Below are 24,542 nucleotides of genomic sequence, written 5' to 3'. Positions count from 1 at the left end.
CTAACGTTATATTATACCAATTGGTACAGGTGTGGTATACCAATTGAAACCTCTGGTGACTTACACCAACTGAATGCAGTAGTATTGCAAACGTATGCGAAAACTTGTTTGTAGTTTGAATGACTTTTGTTGCAGACTGCATATCAGCCACCACAGGAATAACAATTTAAATACATATAAAATAAACAGTTAAAAAGAACAAACATAAATCAGCAAATATTTCATTTAAACGACTACTGGTGTAAATGAGGATAAAGTGTTGCATATAAATGAAACATTATATAGAATATAAATCAAGCATTTACATAAAATTCATAAGTACAATAGAAGTTAAACGCAGCAGTATGTATTGCAGATTAAAAATATATTTATGCTTATAAATTGTAATTATATCAATAAACTACAATTGAAATCGCATGTAATTTAGTAAATTTGACTTTACAATGATTTATAACCCTACATAAAACTGTACTATCAAATTTTGCAATGCTTGACGTTCCTGAGTGATTTGAGCATGCTGATGAGTATTCGTCACAAAGCTATTATTGTATACTTGAATCTTGGGATTCATATCGATAGAGGATTTGACAACTTGAGTGATGAAATGCATAACGTGCGTGGTGGGGAGCAGAAACGTGCGTGCTAAAAGTAGTTTTAATTATCTAATGTTATTGCACGCATGTCTCGATCCTGCACATAGGGACATTTTCAATGAGTCTTACACGTGTGTCTACGGTCATGTTTTTTTGATGAGAGGAGTTTGTTTCATTGGTGCCTATACGATGAATATGAAGATGTTAAACCTGCAAATGGAGATATTGATTGGGTGAGAAGATTAATATTAGCAATGCTTTTACCACTATCTGTCTAATAAAAATGGGATCTTCTTCGATAATAATTTGCTACAGTGAGAAACAACCACAACTGTAATCAACAGAGAAAAAGTATTTTCACAACACTTCTGCGGACAATATGTTACAGTACTGAATTGTGGGTCTACGAGGATAGATCGGACATTGTCTTACGATAATGTATTGACCAATTAGTATGCAATTATCCTATAGCAAAAACCATGTTACAACTGTCCCTTTCCTATGATTTTGGTCTTTGAGGAGTAAATTGGTGTACATTAAATGGCAACTGTCTTATGGTCTTGAAGGGTTAATTGATGTGTACACAAAGGCACATCAACACATACAAAATATATAGTTCTAAAATAAAAACTTAAGTGTATATGTGTGTGTGATTTGGATTTTTAATGTAACTTTAGCAATTTTTCAATGATATCACTACAACGTCTGCAGTGTGGCAGTTTATAGTGATGTTTAACTCTCAGTCATCACAGACATGTAACATATGTCCCACCCAGGCACATTATCCTGACACAAGGCCAACTGGTCCTAACACTAATCTCTTACTGCTGAGCGCCACGCGAGGTAGCTGTTAAGTACCATTATTATAAGTCTTTGGTATGACTCGGCTGGCGTTCAAACTCGCGAAATCCCCCATCCGAGACGGACGCACTAACCACCGGAACGGTCTTTAGATTAAATAGAGTGACCTGTTTAGATGCATACCCTTGCGATCGACCCAGACCAGTCTGGGCAAAATAGTTAACCCGCAGCCAATCTATAGCGCTTTTAGCACGCTACCAGTTTAGACAGGTACTAATACTACTACTACAACTACTACTGCTACTACTACTACTACTACTACTAATAATAATAATAATAATAATAATGATAATAACGAGGCACAGGGGAACATCCCATTTGGCTAATCCTCTATTAAAGACACATATGCACTGAGAGAGGTGTCAATATAACAAGGAGAAGAACTGGTTTATAAAAAGAAAACCACATACACGTAGAGGCGATTAAATAATAAGTATTTTGATTTTTATTACAAACATTTAAATATACCTATTATTGAAACAGGTTGCTATTTCTTATCTGATTGATTCGTTTATTCCTTCTCAATCTATACTTCAATTGGAATCCTCCGCTTTGGATTTCGGATCGTTTTCGGTCCATCCCATGTTTTGCTAATATGACATATATTTCTTTTGACACGATACGTGAATGTGCATCATGTTAAAAGTTAAACGTCTGTCATCGTAAATGTAAAAACTTTGTTTCTGACATTACAAATTCAAACAATTATGAACTTATTTATCAAGATATCAAAGATTGACAAAGTTTAGACAAGCATAATGGAAATTCGGTTCACGAATAGTAACGTTTAGAGGTTTTAATTGTTTTATTTGTACTTGTTAAGACAACGACTTTTTGGAGTGGAGAAATAGTGTATAGGTTTAAAAAGAAACATAACAGAATGAAGTTATCACGAAGACAGAGAAAACGCTGACCTGGCATAGTTCCTTTGCATATGTGCAGAACAGAAGAACAATGCCAATTTGAAAATTGGATTTTTGATTCATGGAATCGATTGAACTAGTTGCTTATAAATTGCTTCTTTAAAGTTTTAATGATCTTGACTAATTATCATTTCATCGGAAATGATTATGCTTATCTTGGTAAATAGTTCATTTCTCCGAGTGATGCCCTCTGATTTGGAGGGAATTCGGTTCAAAGAGAACACTTTCATAGTTTTCTCAAAATTCCTTCTAGCGTCTTTCCATATGTATTGCCAGATTGTTAACGTAATTGTGATTCAGCTGCTGCCACAGAGGACGAATGGGAAAGGGTTTTAACAAGGGGCGAATGTGAGAGAGAAGCTGGAATAATCAATACCAATTGAACAGATCGCAAAGCAAGCACGAAAGGGTTGGTACGATTAATCGAGGGCGATGATGAATCAGACAAGGATAGTTTGAATAACGAAGAGTTAGTGGAAGAGGACGAAAAACGATTTAGAACTGGCTAATGAAGAGAAGTAATACCTATACTGATTAAGTTATCAGGAGCTTGAGACAAAATAAAGTAGGAAAAATATCTATGAAGTAAAGGTGGACAATTGCAATAAATAATAATAACTGTCTAGCTTTAACGTTTATTAAAGGCAGATTCTAGGAATTATGTTATACATTATATGTATAGGTCAAATCCAGAACAGATAATAATTTGTATATCTAGGATAAATAAATCACGTGAGAATACCACATGATAAGTGTTACTGGTGTCCTCAACTGGACGATGAGTGTGTCGTCTTAAAGTTTGCTTGCTGACGCTTAAGTATGAATTAGTGCCTTAAATTTTCGACTCATTCAAAACATGCTTTATCTGTTTCACGTAGCAGTTCTTGCGATCATCTCTCTACGTTGATTCCGGTCACAAATCATCGCAACGGTTAGTCCTTGATGGGATAAAAAGTTACAACTTCATTAAAACTAACAGAACTATATACATTTTAGTACGCAATGAAGTAAGTTTATTGTGCTATATTTACCAAAATGGTTTCCTGGTAACAGCCTACAATAATGTAGATAGCATGTATCATGTTCATTATCATGACTGTATTAGAAGACTTGACGTCGTATGCAGGACTCGTTAGAAATACAGCTGGCGCAGCTGACATAGCATGTAATGCAATTATTATTATGACGAGCATCGATCTTCACTGAGTGCATTACAGAGCAAGAATTATGTGGCAAACTCTATATCCCGTTTCATTTATGCCTCACAACTCATTCACATATATAACCATTATACAATCTTACGCCCGGGCAATGGACCAACCCGCTTCAAATGAATGCAAGGTACGTAAACTACGGACCCTATATCCCAACATCTCTGAAACAAGTTCGTAAAAATTTGCCATAACTGTATCTTTCGTCGATAGTAGAGCTCTAGCCCCCATAGCTGGAAATGTCACACAGAACTGCACTATTCTTTCATATCCATGTAATAAATAACACGAACAACATGAGCCAAACTGAAATCAACCATTTAGATTACACTAAACAGATTCCTGTACGTGGTACTATGACCAGGACATCGTATTTTATAAGCCTGATTGCTGCCAGCATTAATGTGAAAGGTATCGATTTGCATACCCCATTCTGATGATGATACTGATGCGATTGTTACATTTGAAGGTGTGGTCCGGCAAGGAACAATGTACTTTTATGTAGGAGGCATTGACGTCAAATCCATTGGAATGGGCCCATTTACATTCCTAGATGAATACGATATAATCATCGTTTAAATTATAGACGTTTTCGCCCATACGGGCATGTACGTCTGGTTAATGTCCATAAGCGGACTATTTAATTGCTCCTGGGGGAAGGAATTAGAGCCTCATCCCCCAGGCATTACTGTGTATAAACTGCACTGTTTAATTCATTCAGCCGTCAGGTCTTGGGTCAGTATGACTGGCTTCATAGACCCTAGCGACCTCAATGTAAGTCTATACTCGAGTGTGGATAGACCCAGCACAGACTCGAGTTAACGGTAGCAATTCAGTCTGCATTCACTGCGCCAGGTGTCAACCAAGTAGTATGTGACGCCAGTAGTGATTGGTCGCCACTATTACGTCACATCGGGACACCTACGTTTTTTTTTCCATGTGGAGGGTTAATTAATCGTTCATGAAGAGAGGAAAAAGTGCCTCTCCCTTCATGTGTTTAATATGTGCTATGCACATTATTAATTTAAAAACCGGGGATGGTGAGGACGAAGGTTTGGTCAGAGAAGAGCCTGCTCACTAGGAAGGCGCCTTGGTTTATGCAGGGTATATATTTTTGACTCCCTTGCCGAAAGGTAATGAATTGTTGTCTTGACGGATTTTTTTAGGTATCTTTTGTGCCGATCTTTTATAATAATTTTTATAAAGATAGTACCGCACCAGTGACCGCTTAGTGATGGTCGTTAGGGTTATTTAAAATGAGTCTGATTTGGGTGGGGTGGTTCTTGGTTTGGGTTCACCCTTTTGTGTATGGTTATTTAAACTTTCCTAGGCTTAATGGTGCACCGCTTTGTTCAGATGGACCTGATGGGCCTTGGGGTTTGGACCACCTCATATATTCTTAAGTTTAGGGTCCTAACCAGTTTCGCTAGGTATTTGGTTGCCGCATTGTACAGTCGGGCCTGATGGTCCTTGCGGTTTGGAACACATTATGGGTATTAATTTTGGGGTTATAGTAAATGTTCCTATCTTGATAGACTTTGCCGCCTTGTGTAGCGGTGCCTGATTGTCTTGGACTTTGTAGACCACCATATATATTCTAGTTTTGGGGGTCTTATCTAGGTGTTCTAATCGAGGAGAGGCTGTGCCTTAGTGTAGTTGCGTTTGTTGTACTACATATAATCTGCGGTCGCCTTTCGGTAGGATAATATGTTAGTGTCCTTAATTTCATGTTTTAGGATTGTGGTGCCCTAGAATAATAATTAAATACATTTTTTTTTAAAATTTAGATTAACGGTTATTGCAGTTTATTTGTTTCTATATGTGTGGGTTTAGGGTTGGGCTAAGTACCTTATAATCTATCTTTATATTTCATTTATTTTTCTAGTTTTTGGGATGCAGCTATTAGTATGTTGTTACGTTTATTCAAAGAGACCTAACTGTCGAGCTGACTATTTATTACACATAATGCAATACCGTTAAGCATACTGTAACATCGTCACAATGTGTTATGCAAGGAGATGGTGTAGTAATCTATCTTGGATAGATCAGTTTACAAATCGCAAACAGGAAGCAATTGAAGGTTAAGGTTGATGATATCCCATGACTGGGGTTACATAGGCGGTTGTTCTTAAGTCTGCATTTATGTTCTGTCGCAAGCTAATGTTTCCCCATCTTTGTCTTGCTGGTACAAAGCATTATGATTGTGATATTTATATCTTCTGTTAATATTAATCGTACCATTCTGGGCTGGAAAGTTAGAGGTCCTTTTTCCTTTGCTGCTGCTATTGAGATGCTTGACAAATATGAAAATGTACTATCAGATATATATATATATATATATATATATATATATATATATATATATATATATATATATATATATATATATATATATATATATATATACCCTATTTTAATTCATAGAGCTTTACAGGGTGCACACTGTATCAGTGCATGCAAGTGAAAGGAACAAAAATCGTCACCAATCTAAATAAATCAAGAGCACCAGGCCATGATAGAGGTTTAGATGAACATTTGATCTATGTCAGTGATTACGTCTTAGAATATCTGATAACTTGATTTATCAATCCTACAATCCTAGATTGCACAAATGTTTGTTGATACCACCGTAACTAGGTAAATTGAAATAAAGGAATTCTGTCCAAAGCTAATGGCTTGTTACATTACAGTCTGTTATCTTTAAAACGTTTGAAAAAATTATTCATTGGCCCTGGGATATTAATTCTAATTAAGTCTAATTTCATATTTCTGAGCAGTATGGTTACCAGCAGGGTTGGACAGCAGCGAGTAGTTTCTGTTGCAATATAGATAATATAACGTAAACATAGCTTCACTTTTTTAAAATACTTTTTGTGATACAAAACTCGTATTTTGCACCGTGTAACACCGTGTAACATAAATGATTACGTTTTGAAATAATTAATGTTAAGGAATGCAATTAATTTTTTAAAATATATTCCTCGATATGTATCTAAATTAACAAAGCAAAGACCTGACTATTCCCAATTTGACAAATTAATACGACAAAGTGACATTTTGTCAACGTTTAAGTGCAAAATAATGTATAAACTACTTGCTACTCCATTGAGAAAATAATGGATTTTAGAACAAAAAGTGGACCCATATCTGTGGAAATCAAACCGTAGCGGCCTATTCTAACAATCTTTATAGAGTAACAAGGGCCGATCTGAAAGCAGTGTCAGATGATAATATGTTATATTCAGTCCGCATAACAAGAATTGTATCAATCTGCATTAAATCTTGGATAATTCATTAACTTAAACCTCAGGTCACGTGATGCGATTGTTAAAGTACCCAAGGAAGGTATCATTCATGTCACGGTCAGCTTCGTATTGACACTAGAACGAATAGTATGAACACTTTCTTGCAGTAAGTGTGATCGAAAATGTGATTTTACTTTTCATGGTAGTGAATTACGGTGCAATACTTTATAACGTTTCCACGCTTCATAAAAAAATAAAATAAAAAAATACCAGGGTTATTTTGCCCAAAATATGCAAGGATATTCCAGCTGAAATAGGACCATTCATTACTCTTGGAATGTTATGTTGGGCAAGGGCACAATCCAAAAATGTTAGAAGGAAACTGAAGCTTCACACTCGTAGCGATATGACTGAACAATTGTTAAAGCTACGTTAGAAATCTTAATATCTCTCTCTCTCTCTCTCTCTCTCTCTCTCTCATTATATTGGAAATATTTAGGTCTGTTGCATCACATTTGCAATGCATACCACAAGGCAGTTCTTGTCTTTTGTTTGAATAAAACTAATTTCTTGCTCATCTAAAGAAATGTTAGTTTCGTTCAACATATTCGTTTCCTTTCCCACCGTAATTTCCATTTCCATGTTCGTTTCCGTTTTCACCATAATTGCTTTTTCCATATTCGTTTCCTTTTGCACCGTAATTTCCTTTTCCATACTCATTTCCATTTCCACCGTAATTTCTTTCTCCATGTTTATTTCCTGTTCAATTACATTTTGTATCATTCGTAAATGAATGTAACACAAACTTTCCCACGAACTTAGGGAGGAATGCTGTGTAAGTTATTAACATACGGATTATGATTGATTGAAAATGAATGGAACAAATGAAAGTTTGTTATTTTGGTCGAACTTCAAGAATTCAGAAATATACATATAAATTATGACACAATGTTTGATTTTAGTACAGGTTGTACAAATATTAAGCGATATTGCTTCTTTAATAATCGTATTCAACATTCGTTTATTATGCAAGGTGAACTCTACCGCTTAGTTTGTATGGAAGTCACATTCAATTGTTCTCTCTTTGGAATATAGAACAACTCAAAACTACCTCATATATATTAATAACACCAACGTCAATAACATACTTGTCCTGTTTTTATTCCTGCATAGACCAGACATTACCGCCATGTGTCCCATGCAACTAATCCTTTGTTTTTTAAATATGTAATAGCATTTTAGGACTTAAGGTACAAATTCATTTCCCACAGTAAACCTATGCAAACACAATGATATTAAAAATTCAATAACTTTAAATTTATGAGTGATCATGATTAAATCTATATTTATCAGTATATATGAAACCTGGATGTCAGCTTCTGTGTGGAGAAAAGGATATGAGCCGCGTCATTTTCAGGACCTACATGTGTTTGAAACATTTGCTTTCAAATCCCCATCAGAGAGTCAGGTGCTAATTTCAGTAATGATTGTTCCAAACTCAAGACTGTTAAAGGACTGAAATTCCATCAATAAATCAATTTCTCTTTTTTGTTTTCATTTACAACTTGCCTAGACTTTTAAAAGATTATTTCTTCTAAAACATAACTTTCATTATTAACCAATCCTGGCCAGCCAAACCCATGCATACTCCATTTTAAGTTCATCCATTTCCAGTCTGGTTCCAATTTTCCTATACAATTTGTACCATGTGTCCATTATGTTCGTGACTCGTGATGGATATTTAAGCTTGTATGAAAGCGTTTGTCTTCCCGAAAATTTAGACGAGGGTCTAGAATTTACTATTAGTTTACAAAATGGCTTTAACTAGGAACTGTTTAGCCATGAATGTGTTGAAGTGTCGAGTTGAAGTGCCGATCATATGTGTAGAACACATGTATAGCGTACTAGGTATATAAGCGAGTAGGCAAACACACACACACATGGGTTGCTAAACATATATAGTTATCTATCTATACTGTTTCTTAATGGCTGCCTTGACCGTACTAGAATGAAGAACTAGATCATGTTTCTGTGCCATGACGATTGTAGCACAAAGAGAAAGTGAAATCCATCTGCATTTAAGGAAGCATCTGTGAAGATTAGTATGAAAGCCTGTGCTGATGCATACATTTACGAAAGTATTGATCGTGTCCGCTGAACATCAAGATCTGATTTCAGCAAAGACATAATCGTTGCATATCAAAGGAAATTAGGCTTTGTTAATGACGCCCTACTTTCCATTAACTTCGGTTGCTGTTCATTAGCAATAAGTATTCTATGGGGTGTATTAAATGTCCTAATATTTAAAGGAAGTCAAGTTATGCTTTTAACGTTGTATGTGCCAAGCAAATGTGGAGGCTACAATCCATGAATTGCTTTCGTTGATACAAGTGGAATTATTTCTTAACAATAACTTCTTTTGTCGAAATCCTAAAATCGCCAAGAAGCTGTAATACATTAACTAAGAAAAACCAAATACTGTAAAGGTAGGCCTGGTAACAGTCATTATAATGACGAAGAAAAATAAAATAGCTTTTAATGCAATTGAAATGCGATCAGGTTTTGAATGTATTAGATCAGACAGTTGATTGTCTAAATATAGCAACCTGAGAGGCAGTTTTTGAGACAGTTTGACTGATATTTCCAGATAATGGCGACTATAATTGAACACATTAGCCACAACTGTACGGCTTTACATTACTTTAACATGGAACCCATTTTTCCAAATGGTTTGCAGTCAAAATAAGTTTATAGCGGCCATTCGCAATTAAATAATTTATTTATTTTCTAGGCAAGACAATAATTTAAATGCTCTCCGACGTCCAAAGTGGATTTTAAATGGAACACAAATTCATTTTTCATTACTAATTGTGGTATGCTGATTTAAAAAATAATATGAGAATATCACTTCATCTTTGTGAGATTTTCAAGACCAATCCAGGCTAAAGTTTAGGAAACGTATCATTTTGTGCCATTGCAAATCAATATTAATACAAACAATTTATATTAGTGCCTTTTTATGGTTATACTGTTATAGTATTTTATGTAAGATATTGAACATTGACCTATGTTTATAGCAATTTGTAATGCCGACGAGATCATCGTCTCCGGATTATCGTCTTCTTGAATTAAAGTTGAATAAATCTAAGTAATGAGATAAAGTTAGGGGACATAGCTATGCATGTATGTATGTATGTATGTATGTATGTATGTATGTATGTATGTATGTATGTATGTATGTATGTATGTGTGTGTGTGTATGTATGTATGTATGTATGTATGTGTGTGTGTGTGTGTATGCATGCAGCATCTATGTATGTATGTATGTATGTATGTATGTATGAATGTATGTATGCATGTATGTATGTATGCCATCAATTCCTGATTGGTAGTTAGTGCATCTTAGCATTCTTCACCTACTAAATATGCAATACATATCAAATCAATGACAATTGTGTCCATACCAAATCAATGACATATCTATGACAATTGTGTCCATACAAAATCGCTGAAAGGTCAATGACAGTTGTGTCCAAACCAAATCACTGAAATGTCAATGACATTTGTGTAGATACCAAATCACTGAAAGTTCAGTTGACAATTGTGTCCATAGTCCAAACTACCAAGGTTGAGAGACTGAGGCTGTCTCTGCGCAAAGACTGTTTCACTTAAATCTCGTCATGCACAGGTTATGTTGTGCACCTAACAGTCATCATTCATCCCCATCAGCACACTCATCTTTCCTTACCTTCACCTACCAAAGTCCTACGGGGATTGGCGCCTGGCGAAGCAATAGGTGGAGATGACCACTGGGAGTTGTACGTATGAGGCCCTTGGACAAGTGGTCGCTCTACTCTGTACCCAGGGCAGCGGAAGCGTTCGGCATCATCCAGGGCGACCGAGTAGTCATTTTCAGGACATCGCTGCTCACTCTGCATAGGGAGGGGTCTAGAAAAGGTGGCCTAAAAAATAGCATGGCCTTCAAAATCTGGGCAGGCGGAAAGATTATCCATATCTGCTGTCGAAACTATCGTAGAAAAGAAGTTTTTATATAAGCATGGAACATCCGTACTCTCATGGACAAAGAGAACATAGCGTGACCTTACAGGAGAACTGCCTTAGATTCTAAAGAGCGTTCACGCTACAATATCGACATTGAAGCCTTGAGTGAAACCGGGGTCGCAGAGAAGGGCTCTCTGACTGAACTAGGAAGCAGATAATCCTTCTTCTGGAAAGGAAAAGCCCAAACCGAAGACAGGATCCAAGGAGTCTGCAAGGCTATCAAATCAAGTCTTCTGAAACAGCTTCCGGACCTGCCTGTTGGTATCAATGAGAGTTTAATGAAATTGGGACTACCTATTACCAAACATGCCACTCAACAATCATCATCGCCTATGCCCCGACCCGGTCGAGCTCCGCGGCAACCGTCGAGCAGTTCTATGCGGGCCTCAGCTCTGTACAGAGCTCAGTTCCAGCTGACTACACGATCGTACTACTGGGGATTTCAAAGTGCGTGTTGGATGCGATTTTGGTCTATAGATAGATGTGCATGGCAAGCACGGTGCAGGCAAGATGAACAACAACGACATTCTGTTATACAGCATATGCGCATAATTTGACCTCCTCACCGCAAACTCAATGTTCAGAGTGGCGAACAAACGCAAGAACACCTGGATGCGCCCCAGATCTCGCCAATGTCACTTATTTGACTATGTAATAGTCCACCAGCCCGATGGCCAGATCATGCGAGGAGCGGAATATTGGACAGACCTCAGACGTGTCCGAACTACCCTAAAGCTGCGCATTGCCCTACATCACATAAGGCTTTCCTAAGCTTGTGCGCAGCTGTTCTTGGGCGAGCTAGTGCAGGGCAACCGAAAGCAAGGCCACCCTACCATTAGGTATAACGACAATCTCAAGACGCATTCCAAATGGACAGTCCTTCAAAACCACAAGGTCGATATCTTTGCATAAGACAGAAGTCCCTGGAGATCCCTGACCAGAAAAGCCAGAACCACCTACGAGGATCGGACGCTAGCGTCTTGCTGAAGTTCGCGAGACACGTCACAGAGCTGTGTCCCAGCCACCCCCAAACCACCGGTGTCCCATGCCCCAACAGCAACCGCCTGTGTGGATTAGAATTTGGATTCTGGACGCACATGCGCATCCACCGTCGATGAGATCGCACAAATTCTCTTCCGAGAGACTGTCGAGAATGTATGTATGTATGTATGTATGTATGTTCGCCAGTCGCCCATCGCATATCATAAATAAATAGTCATACATATATATTATATACATCTGAACTAATAGATACATAAAGGAAGAAGACTTTACTGTTCTGCGCTTAACGGTGAATCCCTTGGTGAATTTTAGATTTTTCAGACAATATTAAACTTAAACAAAATTCTGTATTATTAACGTGGCTTTAACAATTTTCCAGTCATACGCTACGATTTTTAGTGAGGGAGGTTTTTGTGACACATGTGGCTTCATGTCCCACCGTGTAGAATTACCCCGACACCAGGCCAACTAGACCTAACATTAGGTTTTTACTGCTGAAAGCCAAGTAAAGCAGCTGCTAGTCAGACTTTTTTAAATCTTTGGTATGACTCGGTTGGGATTCGAACCCACGACTTCTCGCATTCGAGGCAGACGTTCCAACCACTAACTATTGGAGCAGTAGATATCATTGTAAAGGTTCCCGATGCCAAATCATTGATTCTAAAGAGAGAGTACAACATAAATAATTAAATAGTCTCTTAATATTACAGATTGATTTTATACGGTTTATTTAAATATTACTTCCTCCATGAAGTTTTGACGTTTTGAGGTTTCCACTATCATTTCATAGTCGCAGAAGTTATATTACGTGCAAGTCAGGAAAATATATTACTGTATGTTCCGCAGATAAAAAGTTGGAATGAGGAAAGCTGAAAATATGTTTTTCTTTCTTTGGTTAAAATAGGTTATGTACGAAATCACAACAGGTGAAATGAGGCTTAAAATCAAGATTTGACTGACCTATGTAGAGTAGGAAAACGTGCTCATTCTATTTGGTGTTTGAGTAAAATTTGACGGCGAGAAATAATGTCGATACGTAATGGAAAACCATGCAGCTGTGATGTTGCCGTGCAATTGTGAAGTTGTGAAGCAAATCTGTATTCTGATATATGTGGTCTTGCATTGATTAGAGGATAATTATTTATAATCTGTGCATTGGAATTTCCAGTAGACAAAGATTGTTTCCGAGAAGTCGCTGGACATGAATGGAAAACAAGGGACGTCTACCTGCCTGGATTCACGCCAGGGTTGAATATATATATATATATATATATATATATATATATATATATATATATATATATATATATTAGTGTGTGTGTGCGCGTGTGTGTGTGTGTGTGTGTGTGTGTGTGTAGTCTGCCTTCTTGTTTTGTGACATCTGCAACATATTTACGGTTTGGAAACCCAACTGTAATGTTTCTTTCGGGCATTATCCTACATGAAATCAGCGTGCATTTGATGCTCAGTAATAAATCTATTTTCAATAAGGGACTGTTAGCTGTAAGAAAATTATGACACATATTGACTCTACGGTCCTTTGTCCCATCTATTCAAACCCGCATCATATATCATGGTTCAGAACTAGTGCAAAACCCCATGTCAATTAATTTCCTGAGGAGCTGTTGTGAATAATGATGTAAAGCTCAAAAAGCCAAAAAGCCCAATGTTGCAAACAGACCTTGTATGCAGTGCTATCGATACAGTAAAAAACTTGATGTTGCAAAAATACACTGTATAAAGCTGTATCGATACAGTCAAAAACCTCATAGTTGCAATCAGGCCTTTTATATAGCTGTATCGATACAGTCAAAAACCTCATTGTTGCAGTCAGGCCTTTTATACAGCTGTATCGATACAGTCGAAAACCTCATTGTTGCAATCAGGCCTTATTTACCTCTGTATCGATACAGTCATAAGCCTCATTGTTGCAATCAGGCTTTGGAAACAGCTGTATCGATACAGGCAGAAACCTCATTGTTGCAATCGAGCCTTGTATAAAGCGGTCTCTCCCCAAAGTGCCCCACATTATAATAGCATTATACTCATGGCTACAATGAAATTAGAAGAAAAAAATTATTTTATTACCTCGACGCACAGTCATTTATATCATTTAAATTTAATTTATATCTGTCAAGAAACAGTTATACTATCTTTAAACACACGTTTATTTCTGCACTAGTATAAGACCCAATGTTGCTGTGGAAATGTACTTCAGCATACCCGGAACTCCCTTATCAAGTTGTATCGTCCAACACAGCTGCCGAAAAGGTGTATTATTTCGTGTTGGAACCTTAATGGAGAGAATTAATGGGTAAGTGCCTAAATCAAAGTTAATTTAAAGCATTAACTACGTACTCATTGAATTAAAGTTGCCTACACCTGCTATTCATATCCATAATTCAGTTATTTAAGGGAGCTATTGAGAGACTAAATGTTACTCTTCAGGGAAAAATAATACAGTATCATATAATCTCTGGAAGGAACTCTGTCAAACTGTACCGTTGCAATGTCGTATTCTAACCCAAGTGTCAGCAGGTACTGTAACAATGCATTAATGTGACCCAAGTATCAGCAGGTACTGAAACAACGCAACAATCCAACCAAGTGTCGAAAAGTACTGGAACAATGCAGTAATCTAACCCAAGTGTCAGCATGTACTGCAACAATCCAACAATCTTACCCAGGTGTCGAAATGTACTGTAACAATGCAGTAATCTTACCCAAGTGTCAGCAGGTACATTACCAATGAAGTAATCTAAGCAGTCTTCAGAAAATGAGGGGAAATATTGTTCTATATATTCTATATTTTCTAAGAGAATAGTAATGAAGAACAAAATCTCAAATTCATTCCAGAAGGAAACAATCCTCATCTAACATAACGCTAAAAACATAATTTAAGCAACTCTTTAGGTCAACATTTAAAAAAAGCAATTATCCAGTTGTCGAACTGAATGTATCATTAATGGGTGTGGATGTCGAAAACGAATGTAAAGATTTAGCAAGTAAGGTACACTTGAAAAACAAAAAAGTTCAAGAAACTAATGTTTGAAAAATTGAACCATACAACTACAACAACAACAGAAAAGCTAATAGTGCACGAATAATACTATATCAAATGTTTCCCAGATCTAGAAGATCTTCCCATGTTTCAAGAGGAAATAATCATGACATACATTATTTCCGGTTGGAATCCGGTGAAAACTTTAAGTCAGTCATGTCACAGTTTTTTATGTACAACATTGTTAAATTCGATGACCTTTAATTAGTGTGAACAAAAAGCAATACAATCTTACTAATCTACTTTCTTACTGAGACTAAAGAACCTTGTAAAGGCAAAACAAAGCAAAACAATCAGTATTCTAGAGGAAACTGCACACTTCTTGACCGGACATACCATCCAGCAGACCTGGCACAAATTGGTACAAATGGAGAAAGCTATTTTGAAACCAATAGTTCCAAATATGTAGTTTAGGCTGGATTGTTTCTTTCGACCATTTGTCGAGTGTGTCTGCTTAAATGTGTCAAAGTGTGGATGCAATACATTCTTTGCCTCTCTAGTACGTGGATGTCGAATAGCTCTATCCAGGTGGCTAACCCGTTCCTGACTACATGAACAAGAAACGAGGAATATAAAAAAGACATGAAAATAAATTGCTCAAGGTAAATGTTAATGTAGCAAATTTGCATCGTCGTAACATTTATACATGCATACACTGTATCAAGGAAGGTACGGCGTAACTGGGGCAAAGTTCATAGTAGCTAAAAAGACAGCGTTATTTGAGCAATTTTGAAATTACGGCAGTATGTAGATTAACCCTGCAGTAGTCACGCTGGGATGTAGACTGATAGCGTACGTCAGTGTGAGGCTAGTCGTAGGAAATTAAAATCCACACAGCTTAAATTATTATAATTGTCATCTAGGTTTCGAGCTTTTATGTCGGCTGGCAACTTTTGCCATTTCGGTTCACTTTTCCGTACATCTGTAACCAACATCAATCTACGAATACGAAGTTTCTTCTGAGACAATCTTAAAAGATTTTGCTCCATTAGAAGATTGCAGCTTGTTCTGATTGTGAAATATTTTCAAACTTGCCCATTTTTTTATGTCACACCAGCAACAATGTGGAAATGACAAATACTTAGAGTACAATGTTTAACAAATGAAACGTCACTCAATTAAATATGATTACTGTGTGAAAAATATAGGTCAGTATTATAAATGCGTATTTTGTCTGACCGATACAGAACACGGATGAAAGACGTTAGCGTATCCCTTAACAAACTAGAAAAGCATTTATTATCTCCTGTTAGAAAACACATAAAGGCGTCGCTATCGCAATGTAAAATTGTAACGTTACTTTTGCCTCAGACCAGGAAATTTAACTTCCTTAAATGTAATCAAATATACAAAGATCTCTTTAATTCTTCCAAAACATTCCAGATAGGCGTCACGGGTCTGAACCCGCAATCAATTCACGATTACATGAATGGATAAAGAGATAACAGATTATGATAACTGGAACCTAACAAACCTATATACTATGGCTTTTCCTTTGTTAAACAATCATATAAAAGTTTAGCTAATCAATCACTTTAATTCTTCTTTTACATTTCAATTTTGTTTGTGCATGAGTGTACATACATACATACATACATACATACATACATACATACATACGTGAAATGTGTATATATATATATATATATATATATATATATATATATATATATATATATATATATATATATATATATATATATATATATATATGCGCAATGTATTATACTTGCAAATAATGATAAATTAAATTCATGGGTAAAATATCAATAAATACAATATAAATGCATTTTGCCCAGAAATATGATATGGCATCATGCTCCATATCAACTCAATGGCACAAGTCAAACTACTTTCTCCAGTTAAATCTTTACTAGGATGTAGCCTTATATTTTATTGCAATTCAAGGTTGTGATGGTGTGCCTTTAGATTTATGTTAACTACATTGAATTTGATTGTCGGTATGGACAACTCGTATTTTGGTATGGACAGTTCGCATTTCGGTGTGGACAGCCCTTAATTTGGTACGGATAGCCCTCATTTTGGTATGGACAGCCCTCATTTCGGTATGGATAGCCCTCATTTCGGTATGGACAGCCCTAATTTTAGTATGAACAGCCCTCATTTTAGTATGGACAGCCCTAATTTGGTATGGACAGCCCTCATTTCGGTATGGACAGCCCTCGTTTTGGTATGGACAGCCATAATTTTGGTATTGACAGCTCTAATTTTGGTATTGACAACCCTCACTGCGGTATTGACAGCCCGCATTTTGGTATTGACAGCCCGTATTTTGGTAAGAAGAGCACGCATCTAAGTGAATGAAAGAAATGTCTGTTTATGCTTAGTAGTCTTGTTCATATTCTGACCCCATCAAAATGAAGTTTATTGATTATCGTAAACAGGTATGCAATGTTGTACATACTGTCCGCGACAACGAAACCCTCCCAAAATAAAATTAAAATATTCAGTCAAAATAAAATTTGTCACTAAATCTTTTCTCTCTCAGTGTTTATATATATATATATATATATATATATATATATATATATATATATATATATATATATATATATATATGAATGGAAAATTCTTTTTTCTTTTTTTTTGTATGTTAGAACATCTAAGTTTTTCCAGCATATATGAATTTATAAATCTCATTTTCTCTATCAGCTGATAAGGGGCCCCCGAGTGGCCGAGTGTTCTGAAGCGCTCTCCGTCACGGATCACTGTCATCTCACCTCTGTTTGCGTAGGTTCGAGTCTCGGGCTCGGCCACTGTGGATTCCCGGGTTCTTCCTCCACCTTTAATACTGGCCGCCATGTATCTTGTGCTTAAAAATGGCATTAAACCCTATAACAACAACAACAACAACTATCAGCTGATAATGATTGAAAAGGTATACATTTTTCATCGACCGATGGTTCCACTCGTCAGATCATGATAAATCACATGGTGACGACATGGTGACGACATATTCATGCGCAATAACTTGTCTAAGTCTGGATAACCTGGTGATGACCCACTTAATAACTCCTTTTTCAGCTTATGTCCGTCTGGCATTTATATTTTTCTATAAAGTACAATCTGTACTACTTTCATTGAACAATTTTCACTATAATCCAAAGCGGTTACGAGACTCGTGTAACTTGAACTGCGCATTGCTGTTGTAACTTTGACCGCTTCAGTAACTTAGTGGTTAGAGCGTCCGCCTCGAATGCGGTAGCTCGTGGGTTCGATCCCCGGTCAAGTCATACCAAGGACTTACACAAATGGGTGTTCAGCATTAAGAGGTTAGTGTTAGGACTGGTCGGCCTGGTGTCAGAATGATGTGACTGGGTGGGACATCATGCTTCATATCTGCGGCATGATGCCCCAGTGCTAGACATCACTATAAACTGCCACAGTTTAGACGTCGTAGCGATATGACTGACAAATTGATAAAGCTACGTTAAAAGTCCAAATCACATCATATTACATTAACTAGTAAGTATTGTGACTTTATACATCAAACCAAAAGACTGACAGATTGTCTAGAAGACAACACCGTCTCCTGTAACGGAGACAAATATTAATCTTACTTCTGGTAAAAAATATATATAGCTCATATGCAATCATTTCAAAGACATTTACGAATGAAATGCCTTCTATATCGGAGATGAAATTACTGTAGATAATTTTTAATTGGCACATTTAGAGGTGATAATACAAGAAAGAAGACTAGTTAAAGGAAGCACGTCTACCTGGCAACTTTGCCGGGTCTACTGTAGCAGAACAGAATTGGATGATCGGGAAGAATATTCGTTTTCTCTAAATGTATTATATAATAGCATAGCTTTCCTGCGTGCTATCAGTTTTATTGTCTGTTTTCAGGTGATGATTTCGGTATCTATATCGGGTTATATGTGATAAGGAAGGTTATTCATTTTGTACGATATATGCTAATTTACCTTTATGTCCATCACAAGAAGGTTGTCTATTGGGTACGACGCATCATAATGTGCCTTTATACCAATAACACGATAGTTATTTGTGGGTATACTATATATGATAATTTACCTTTACATCAGTCACACGATGGCTAGTTATTATGTACGATATATCATAAATTACCTGCATATAAGTCAAATGTATGTTGTTTAATGTTACACTCTGTAATAATTTACCTTTATATCAATAACAAGAAAATTCTATCAAGCGAAGGAAAATCAACGAAAAATGCAGAAATTGGGTCTTTACGACGGAAACAAAAATCGACGTTGAATGTAGAAAGGGGTTTCTATGAAGCTACCAACAATCAATTTGTAATTCTGAAAGGGGTTTCTATGAAGCAAACAAAAATCAATTTATAATTTAGAAAGTGGTCAAATAAATGAACGTATGTCAGACTATACTCCTTACTGTTTCAATCAAGACCCATGAGGCTAAATGCAAAATAAAACTGACTATATTATTTCAGGTCTGAGCCAAAGATGCCAACAATAAAGTATGGGAATAATAGCTAATGCCTTTAATCTCATAAATTTAGATTTCATTCTGACATGGCCTCGGGTTCCAAAAGCAATCGTCATCCAAGGATTTATTTAGGTTTCTGGAGATTGTATCAGCATTAAAATTTCATTGTTCGTCTAAATAATGCCTTCCCACACCTGACGCTTAGTTGTGAAAGCCTAGATCCTTGCTGCAAGATGGAATCTATTTGATTAACAACATTTATCAGGGACTAATATATCACTATAAAAGCGTGTTACAAATGGGAATGAGTGTTATAATTCATTTTATCACATTAGATGAAAGTACATTCAATCAAGAATGGTGGTTTATAATATCACCTATTGTAGTATAAAGTAGAAAGAATGTTTGGGTCCGTGAATTCGTAAAGAGGGCACATATGTTTACAATCTAACTCGATACATATAATATGCAGTATTTACATTGAGAATGTCTCGCTCACCCTTTCACACAAACCGTTTAATGCAAGCGTGATATGAGTATATTTAATAAAAATATTTGACGAAAGTTCCTATTCTCATTTATGACGTCTTTGCTTTGGTGACTGGTCTAACAATTTATGATTGAACTCAAAATAAGGTTTCATTAAATAAATGTCACCCTGAGCTCGAATAAAAGAAATGAGAAAAAGTCAAACAAGTAAAACGTCCAAAACTGCTACCACTAAGAGCAACAGCATTAGCTATAGTGTAAACTGTATACACATCGACAAGGAAAATACAAATGAATGACGCATTACAACACACGCATGGACTGGTTCCTAGACGATTGCTTAGGATCGAAAGTGAAGATCATATTGGATCATGGAGATCGCTTGGCTGTATAAATTCATCATCTTCTGTAAAAGCAATTAACAAAATAATAATCTTGTAATACTACTTCATCACAAATGGTCTTATGAAGCCCATCAGTGCCTTGAGAAAGGCTTGAATGACAGCATGGACATCATTAGTAATGATCAGCGTACTGCATTCATCAAGCGCATTTTACATGCAAATCCAAATTTTTAAATTGATCTTGACATTCAATGTTCACTAGGGAAATCGAAACATATATTGTGCCAACAAAACTGTACATATGTTATGTTTTCTATGTCCGTCCGTCTGTCTGTCTCTGCCTCTGTCTGTCTGTATGTCTCACACTATATATATATATATATATATATATATATATATATATATATATATATATATATATATATATATGTTTGTATGTGTGTTTGTATGTGTGTGTCGAAGATAGGTCAATATAAATTTTTCCCAATCAATTTTTTCTCTCTGTCAATATTCTAGGTCAGTGCGTTTTATTTGTTCAACCTACACTGTCATATTTTTGTTTTAAGCCAGCTTAATTATGTGTTCAGATAACTCTTCAGATCTTTTCGTGAATGTTTCATCGTCGAAGCAACGTATGCGTATTCTCAGTGCCCGATTTAATGGGATTGGTGAGAATAATAAATGATTGGCATGCAAAAGGGTTTAAATAAATTACCAGAAGCAAACAACAATTGTATAATGTATTATTCGTATTCTTCTGCCAAAAGTGATAGATGTTATCTGTGGTGCGTTGGAAACACATTTAAATGTAAATTTGGGGTTATTTTCTATGCTAATATTATATTTGTCTTATGTCATAGCTGCAAGAACCGAATATAATAAAAGGCGATAGTCAATGAATCTTAAATGCATTCAAGTGTTTAACTGCTCCGATCTGAAGGAAAATAACAGTTAAAGGTCGCCATTCATATTATGAGTTTAAGTAAGTAGGGAAATTGTCAGCCTTGTAATTACTAGAATTAACTGTTTATGCAATCCTTCGACAGAAAAAGATAAAGATAACCTATGACCATTTTTCTATACAGACGTTGTTTGAACGTGTTCTCCATTCCCGGTTGGTATTTTCTTTTTATTATTGGTTGCCAAAAACGAAAACTCTTCTTGAAAGAATGTATAGGAAACGGTATTGCAAAATGTTGTGAAACTTTATTTCTCAAACTTGCCTAGAAGTTGTTGAGCTTTGAACAGTGAAGATTACAGAACAGGGGTGAGGTGTGCTCAGTACTAAGAATGATCTGACTTGCCGTGTTTTGAATTTTTAAGTTTATGTAGTACATAACTAACAAGACAGAAATGAAATACAATAGTCCAGTCTTAAAAGGGCTAAATAACAAACACGTGGTTTTCTGGCATCAACCGATAGAGAACGGCGAATGAAGCTGATTTGCATAACATGAGTATAAAATACGTAATATGAGTTTACTGTCGAGAGCGACACCTAGGTTTCGTACTCTGAAAATTTAATGTTATTATTGCAGATACTTATGTTTAGAAGTAAAGTGCGTGAAGGAGGAAGTCTTTGCTTGGTGATCAAGATGGCTTCAGTTACATACATACATGCATCATACATACATACATACATACATACATACATACATACATACATACATACATACATACATACATACATACATATTTACATACATACATATTGTTGTTGTTGTTGTTGTGGGGTTTAACGCCATTTGTTAGCACACGATAGGCTTATACATGGCGGCCAGTATTAATGGTGGAGGAAGAACCCGGGAAAACCCCGGAAAGAACCACCGAACCACCTGCAGCTACTGGCAAGCTTTCTCACATACCCACATTGGCTGAATCCGAGACTGGAACCGCCGCAGACAGAGGTGAGATGGAGGTGATCCGGAACGAAGATCACTCGGCCACTTGGGGCCCCCCATACATACATACATACATACATACATACATACGTCTTGTCAAATCCGCAATTTTTGTTGTATGACAGCTGTATACAGTGTATATGTTTATGTATATACATGTATGTGTATATGCATGTACATATGGGTGTATGTATGTGTATGTATATGTGCATATATGTGTATGTATGCATATGAATGTGTGTGTATGTATGTGTATATGAATATATGTGTGCATGCGTATATGTATGTATATATATGCATGTATGTGTGTGTATGTGTGTGTATGTGTATATGTATATGTGTGTATGTATGTATGTGTGTATATGTGTGTATATGTATATATGTATGTGTATGTATGTCTGTCTCTATATATATATATGTATATGTTTATATGTATATATATATGTATATGTGTGCGTATGTATATATATGTCTGTGTATGTGCATGTATGTGTATATATGTATATATATTAATATATGTGTGTGTACATATATATATATATATATATATATATATATATATATATATATATATATGTGTGTGTGTGTGTGTGTGTGTGTGTGTGTGTATGTGTGTGTGTTTGTTTATGTATATTTCTTAGAGATTTCTATCTTGTTTTCTATGTTTATATATCTCATTTTGTAAATGCATTAGTTGACGATGTATTATCATGCTTGCGTTCTCGTCTATACTGTGTCTCATAATCTTATGATACGTATAATATGTATCTTAGTAACCTGATATAATCTGATATAGTCATAGCTGACACAGTCTTACTATTGCATTTTTGTCACTTTTCTGTTCTATTTTATGATCTTGTATTATCCTGAATTTGATTAATCTGATGTAATCTCTGTTGAAGAGGAAATAAAGTCAGTCAGTCAGTCAGTCAGTCAGTCATACTTACATACATACATTCATACATACATACATACATACATACATACATACATACATACATACATACATACTCATCTTGATATGAACTTTACGCCATCAACAGTTCTCAAATTACACATGAAAATTAGCGACTAAGAGAAAAGTAACACTATCCATTCCAAAAGTTCTTCTCTCCCGACTACAAGACAGAAGGGAGTGTACGAGTCAATTCAGTCACTGACGACATTATGTGTTTCCCTGCCGTTCGTTCAACTTGTGTTTCTCTAAAGATTGTGGACAGATAAGAAAAAAAAAGCGTCGAACACCTGATCGAATTAGCAAGGAATAATTATTTTGTGAACATGAATAAAGTTCTACTTTCATTGAAACAGCTAAGTAATTATATTTGTTTCTTTACAGGTGTACTCACTGAGGAAAGTAGAGCGACAGTCTCGTCTTGGAGATGATTAATACGGAGACAGCGCTGTAACTCATTATGGACATATTTGATTCTCTCATGGAAATGGCAGACAAGGTACACTCTGCCTGTCCACCTCTCTCTGTACACAAATACAAATAAATAATAAGACACACATCGCAGACAAGCTCATAATAATTCAGCCATTTTCCTTAAATTCAACAGATATTTACGCCGAAAACTTCAACACATGTTTACGAAGAGACATATATATGAGTATAGTTCTAAATCCTGACGTTATAGATCCTGAAAAGCAAAATATGTCAGAAACATTGCAGAAAAAGAAAAAAGTAATGGAAAATACTAAGAAATTCTGTAAGAGGGATGTTTTTTTAATCGTTCAATTTATCTATGACATACGATGTCCTCTAACTTTTTCGAACCTCGCCACCTCATTTCCAGCAGACGAGCTCCTTACTTAGTTGGAGGGTCAGATAAAAAAACCTTGCAAATGATCCTACATATGTAAATCACGCAGTTACCTACCCCTTATTGATGTTCATTGACTTGAGCGGCCTTTCGCAAATTGATAAAAAAGAGCTTGGTAGGATCAGAATCTGCAGAAGATGGATGATAAACGTATTAATAGAATAAACAGCAGAAAACATATATACGAGACCAGATTGCAGTAGTTTTCATTAATGAAGTATTCTTGTTATTCTTTTCTTCTTTCTTCTTTTTCTGTTTTTATTTTTCATTTTTAAGGATAATTATTAAGTCGACTTGTTGGTGAAAATGGTAAGTTTAATAATTTAATATCGATTAATATAAAGGTTATGCTTTTGCTATATTGGTAACTATGTAGAAAAGTCTGTTATTTTCGGAGTAATCAGCACAAGTTGTCATTATTCTTGACGGCTTAGCAATTACAAAAACGAACATACTCATGCATGAATATCTGGACACATTCCAAAAGTCTGAGTGTTGTGCAAGGAAATTCAACGTCAAGAACTATATATATATATATATATATATATATATATATATATATATATATA

General features: G+C 35.8%; 1 protein-coding gene across 1 annotated transcript in view; it reads left to right on the top strand.

The window, feature by feature from the left end:
• Positions 1 to 24,542, top strand: part of LOC149783616 (cysteinyl leukotriene receptor 2-like) — a 92,720-nt gene that overhangs the window by 58,953 nt on the left and 9,225 nt on the right. Inside the window, exon 2 of the mRNA XM_089931868.1 lies at positions 23,487 to 23,601. Coding sequence (XP_089787994.1) covers positions 23,563 to 23,601 — 39 coding nt within the window. The 5' untranslated portion in view covers positions 23,487 to 23,562. The remainder of the gene's footprint in view (positions 1 to 23,486; positions 23,602 to 24,542) is intronic.

This window comes from Sinohyriopsis cumingii, chromosome 14 (genome assembly GCF_028554795.1).
Source record: "Sinohyriopsis cumingii isolate HCF-2022 chromosome 14, ASM2855479v2, whole genome shotgun sequence".
NCBI lineage: Eukaryota > Metazoa > Mollusca > Bivalvia > Unionida > Unionidae > Sinohyriopsis > Sinohyriopsis cumingii.
Note: the sequence above shows the minus strand (reverse complement) of the source record. Positions and strands in the feature narration are given on the sequence as shown.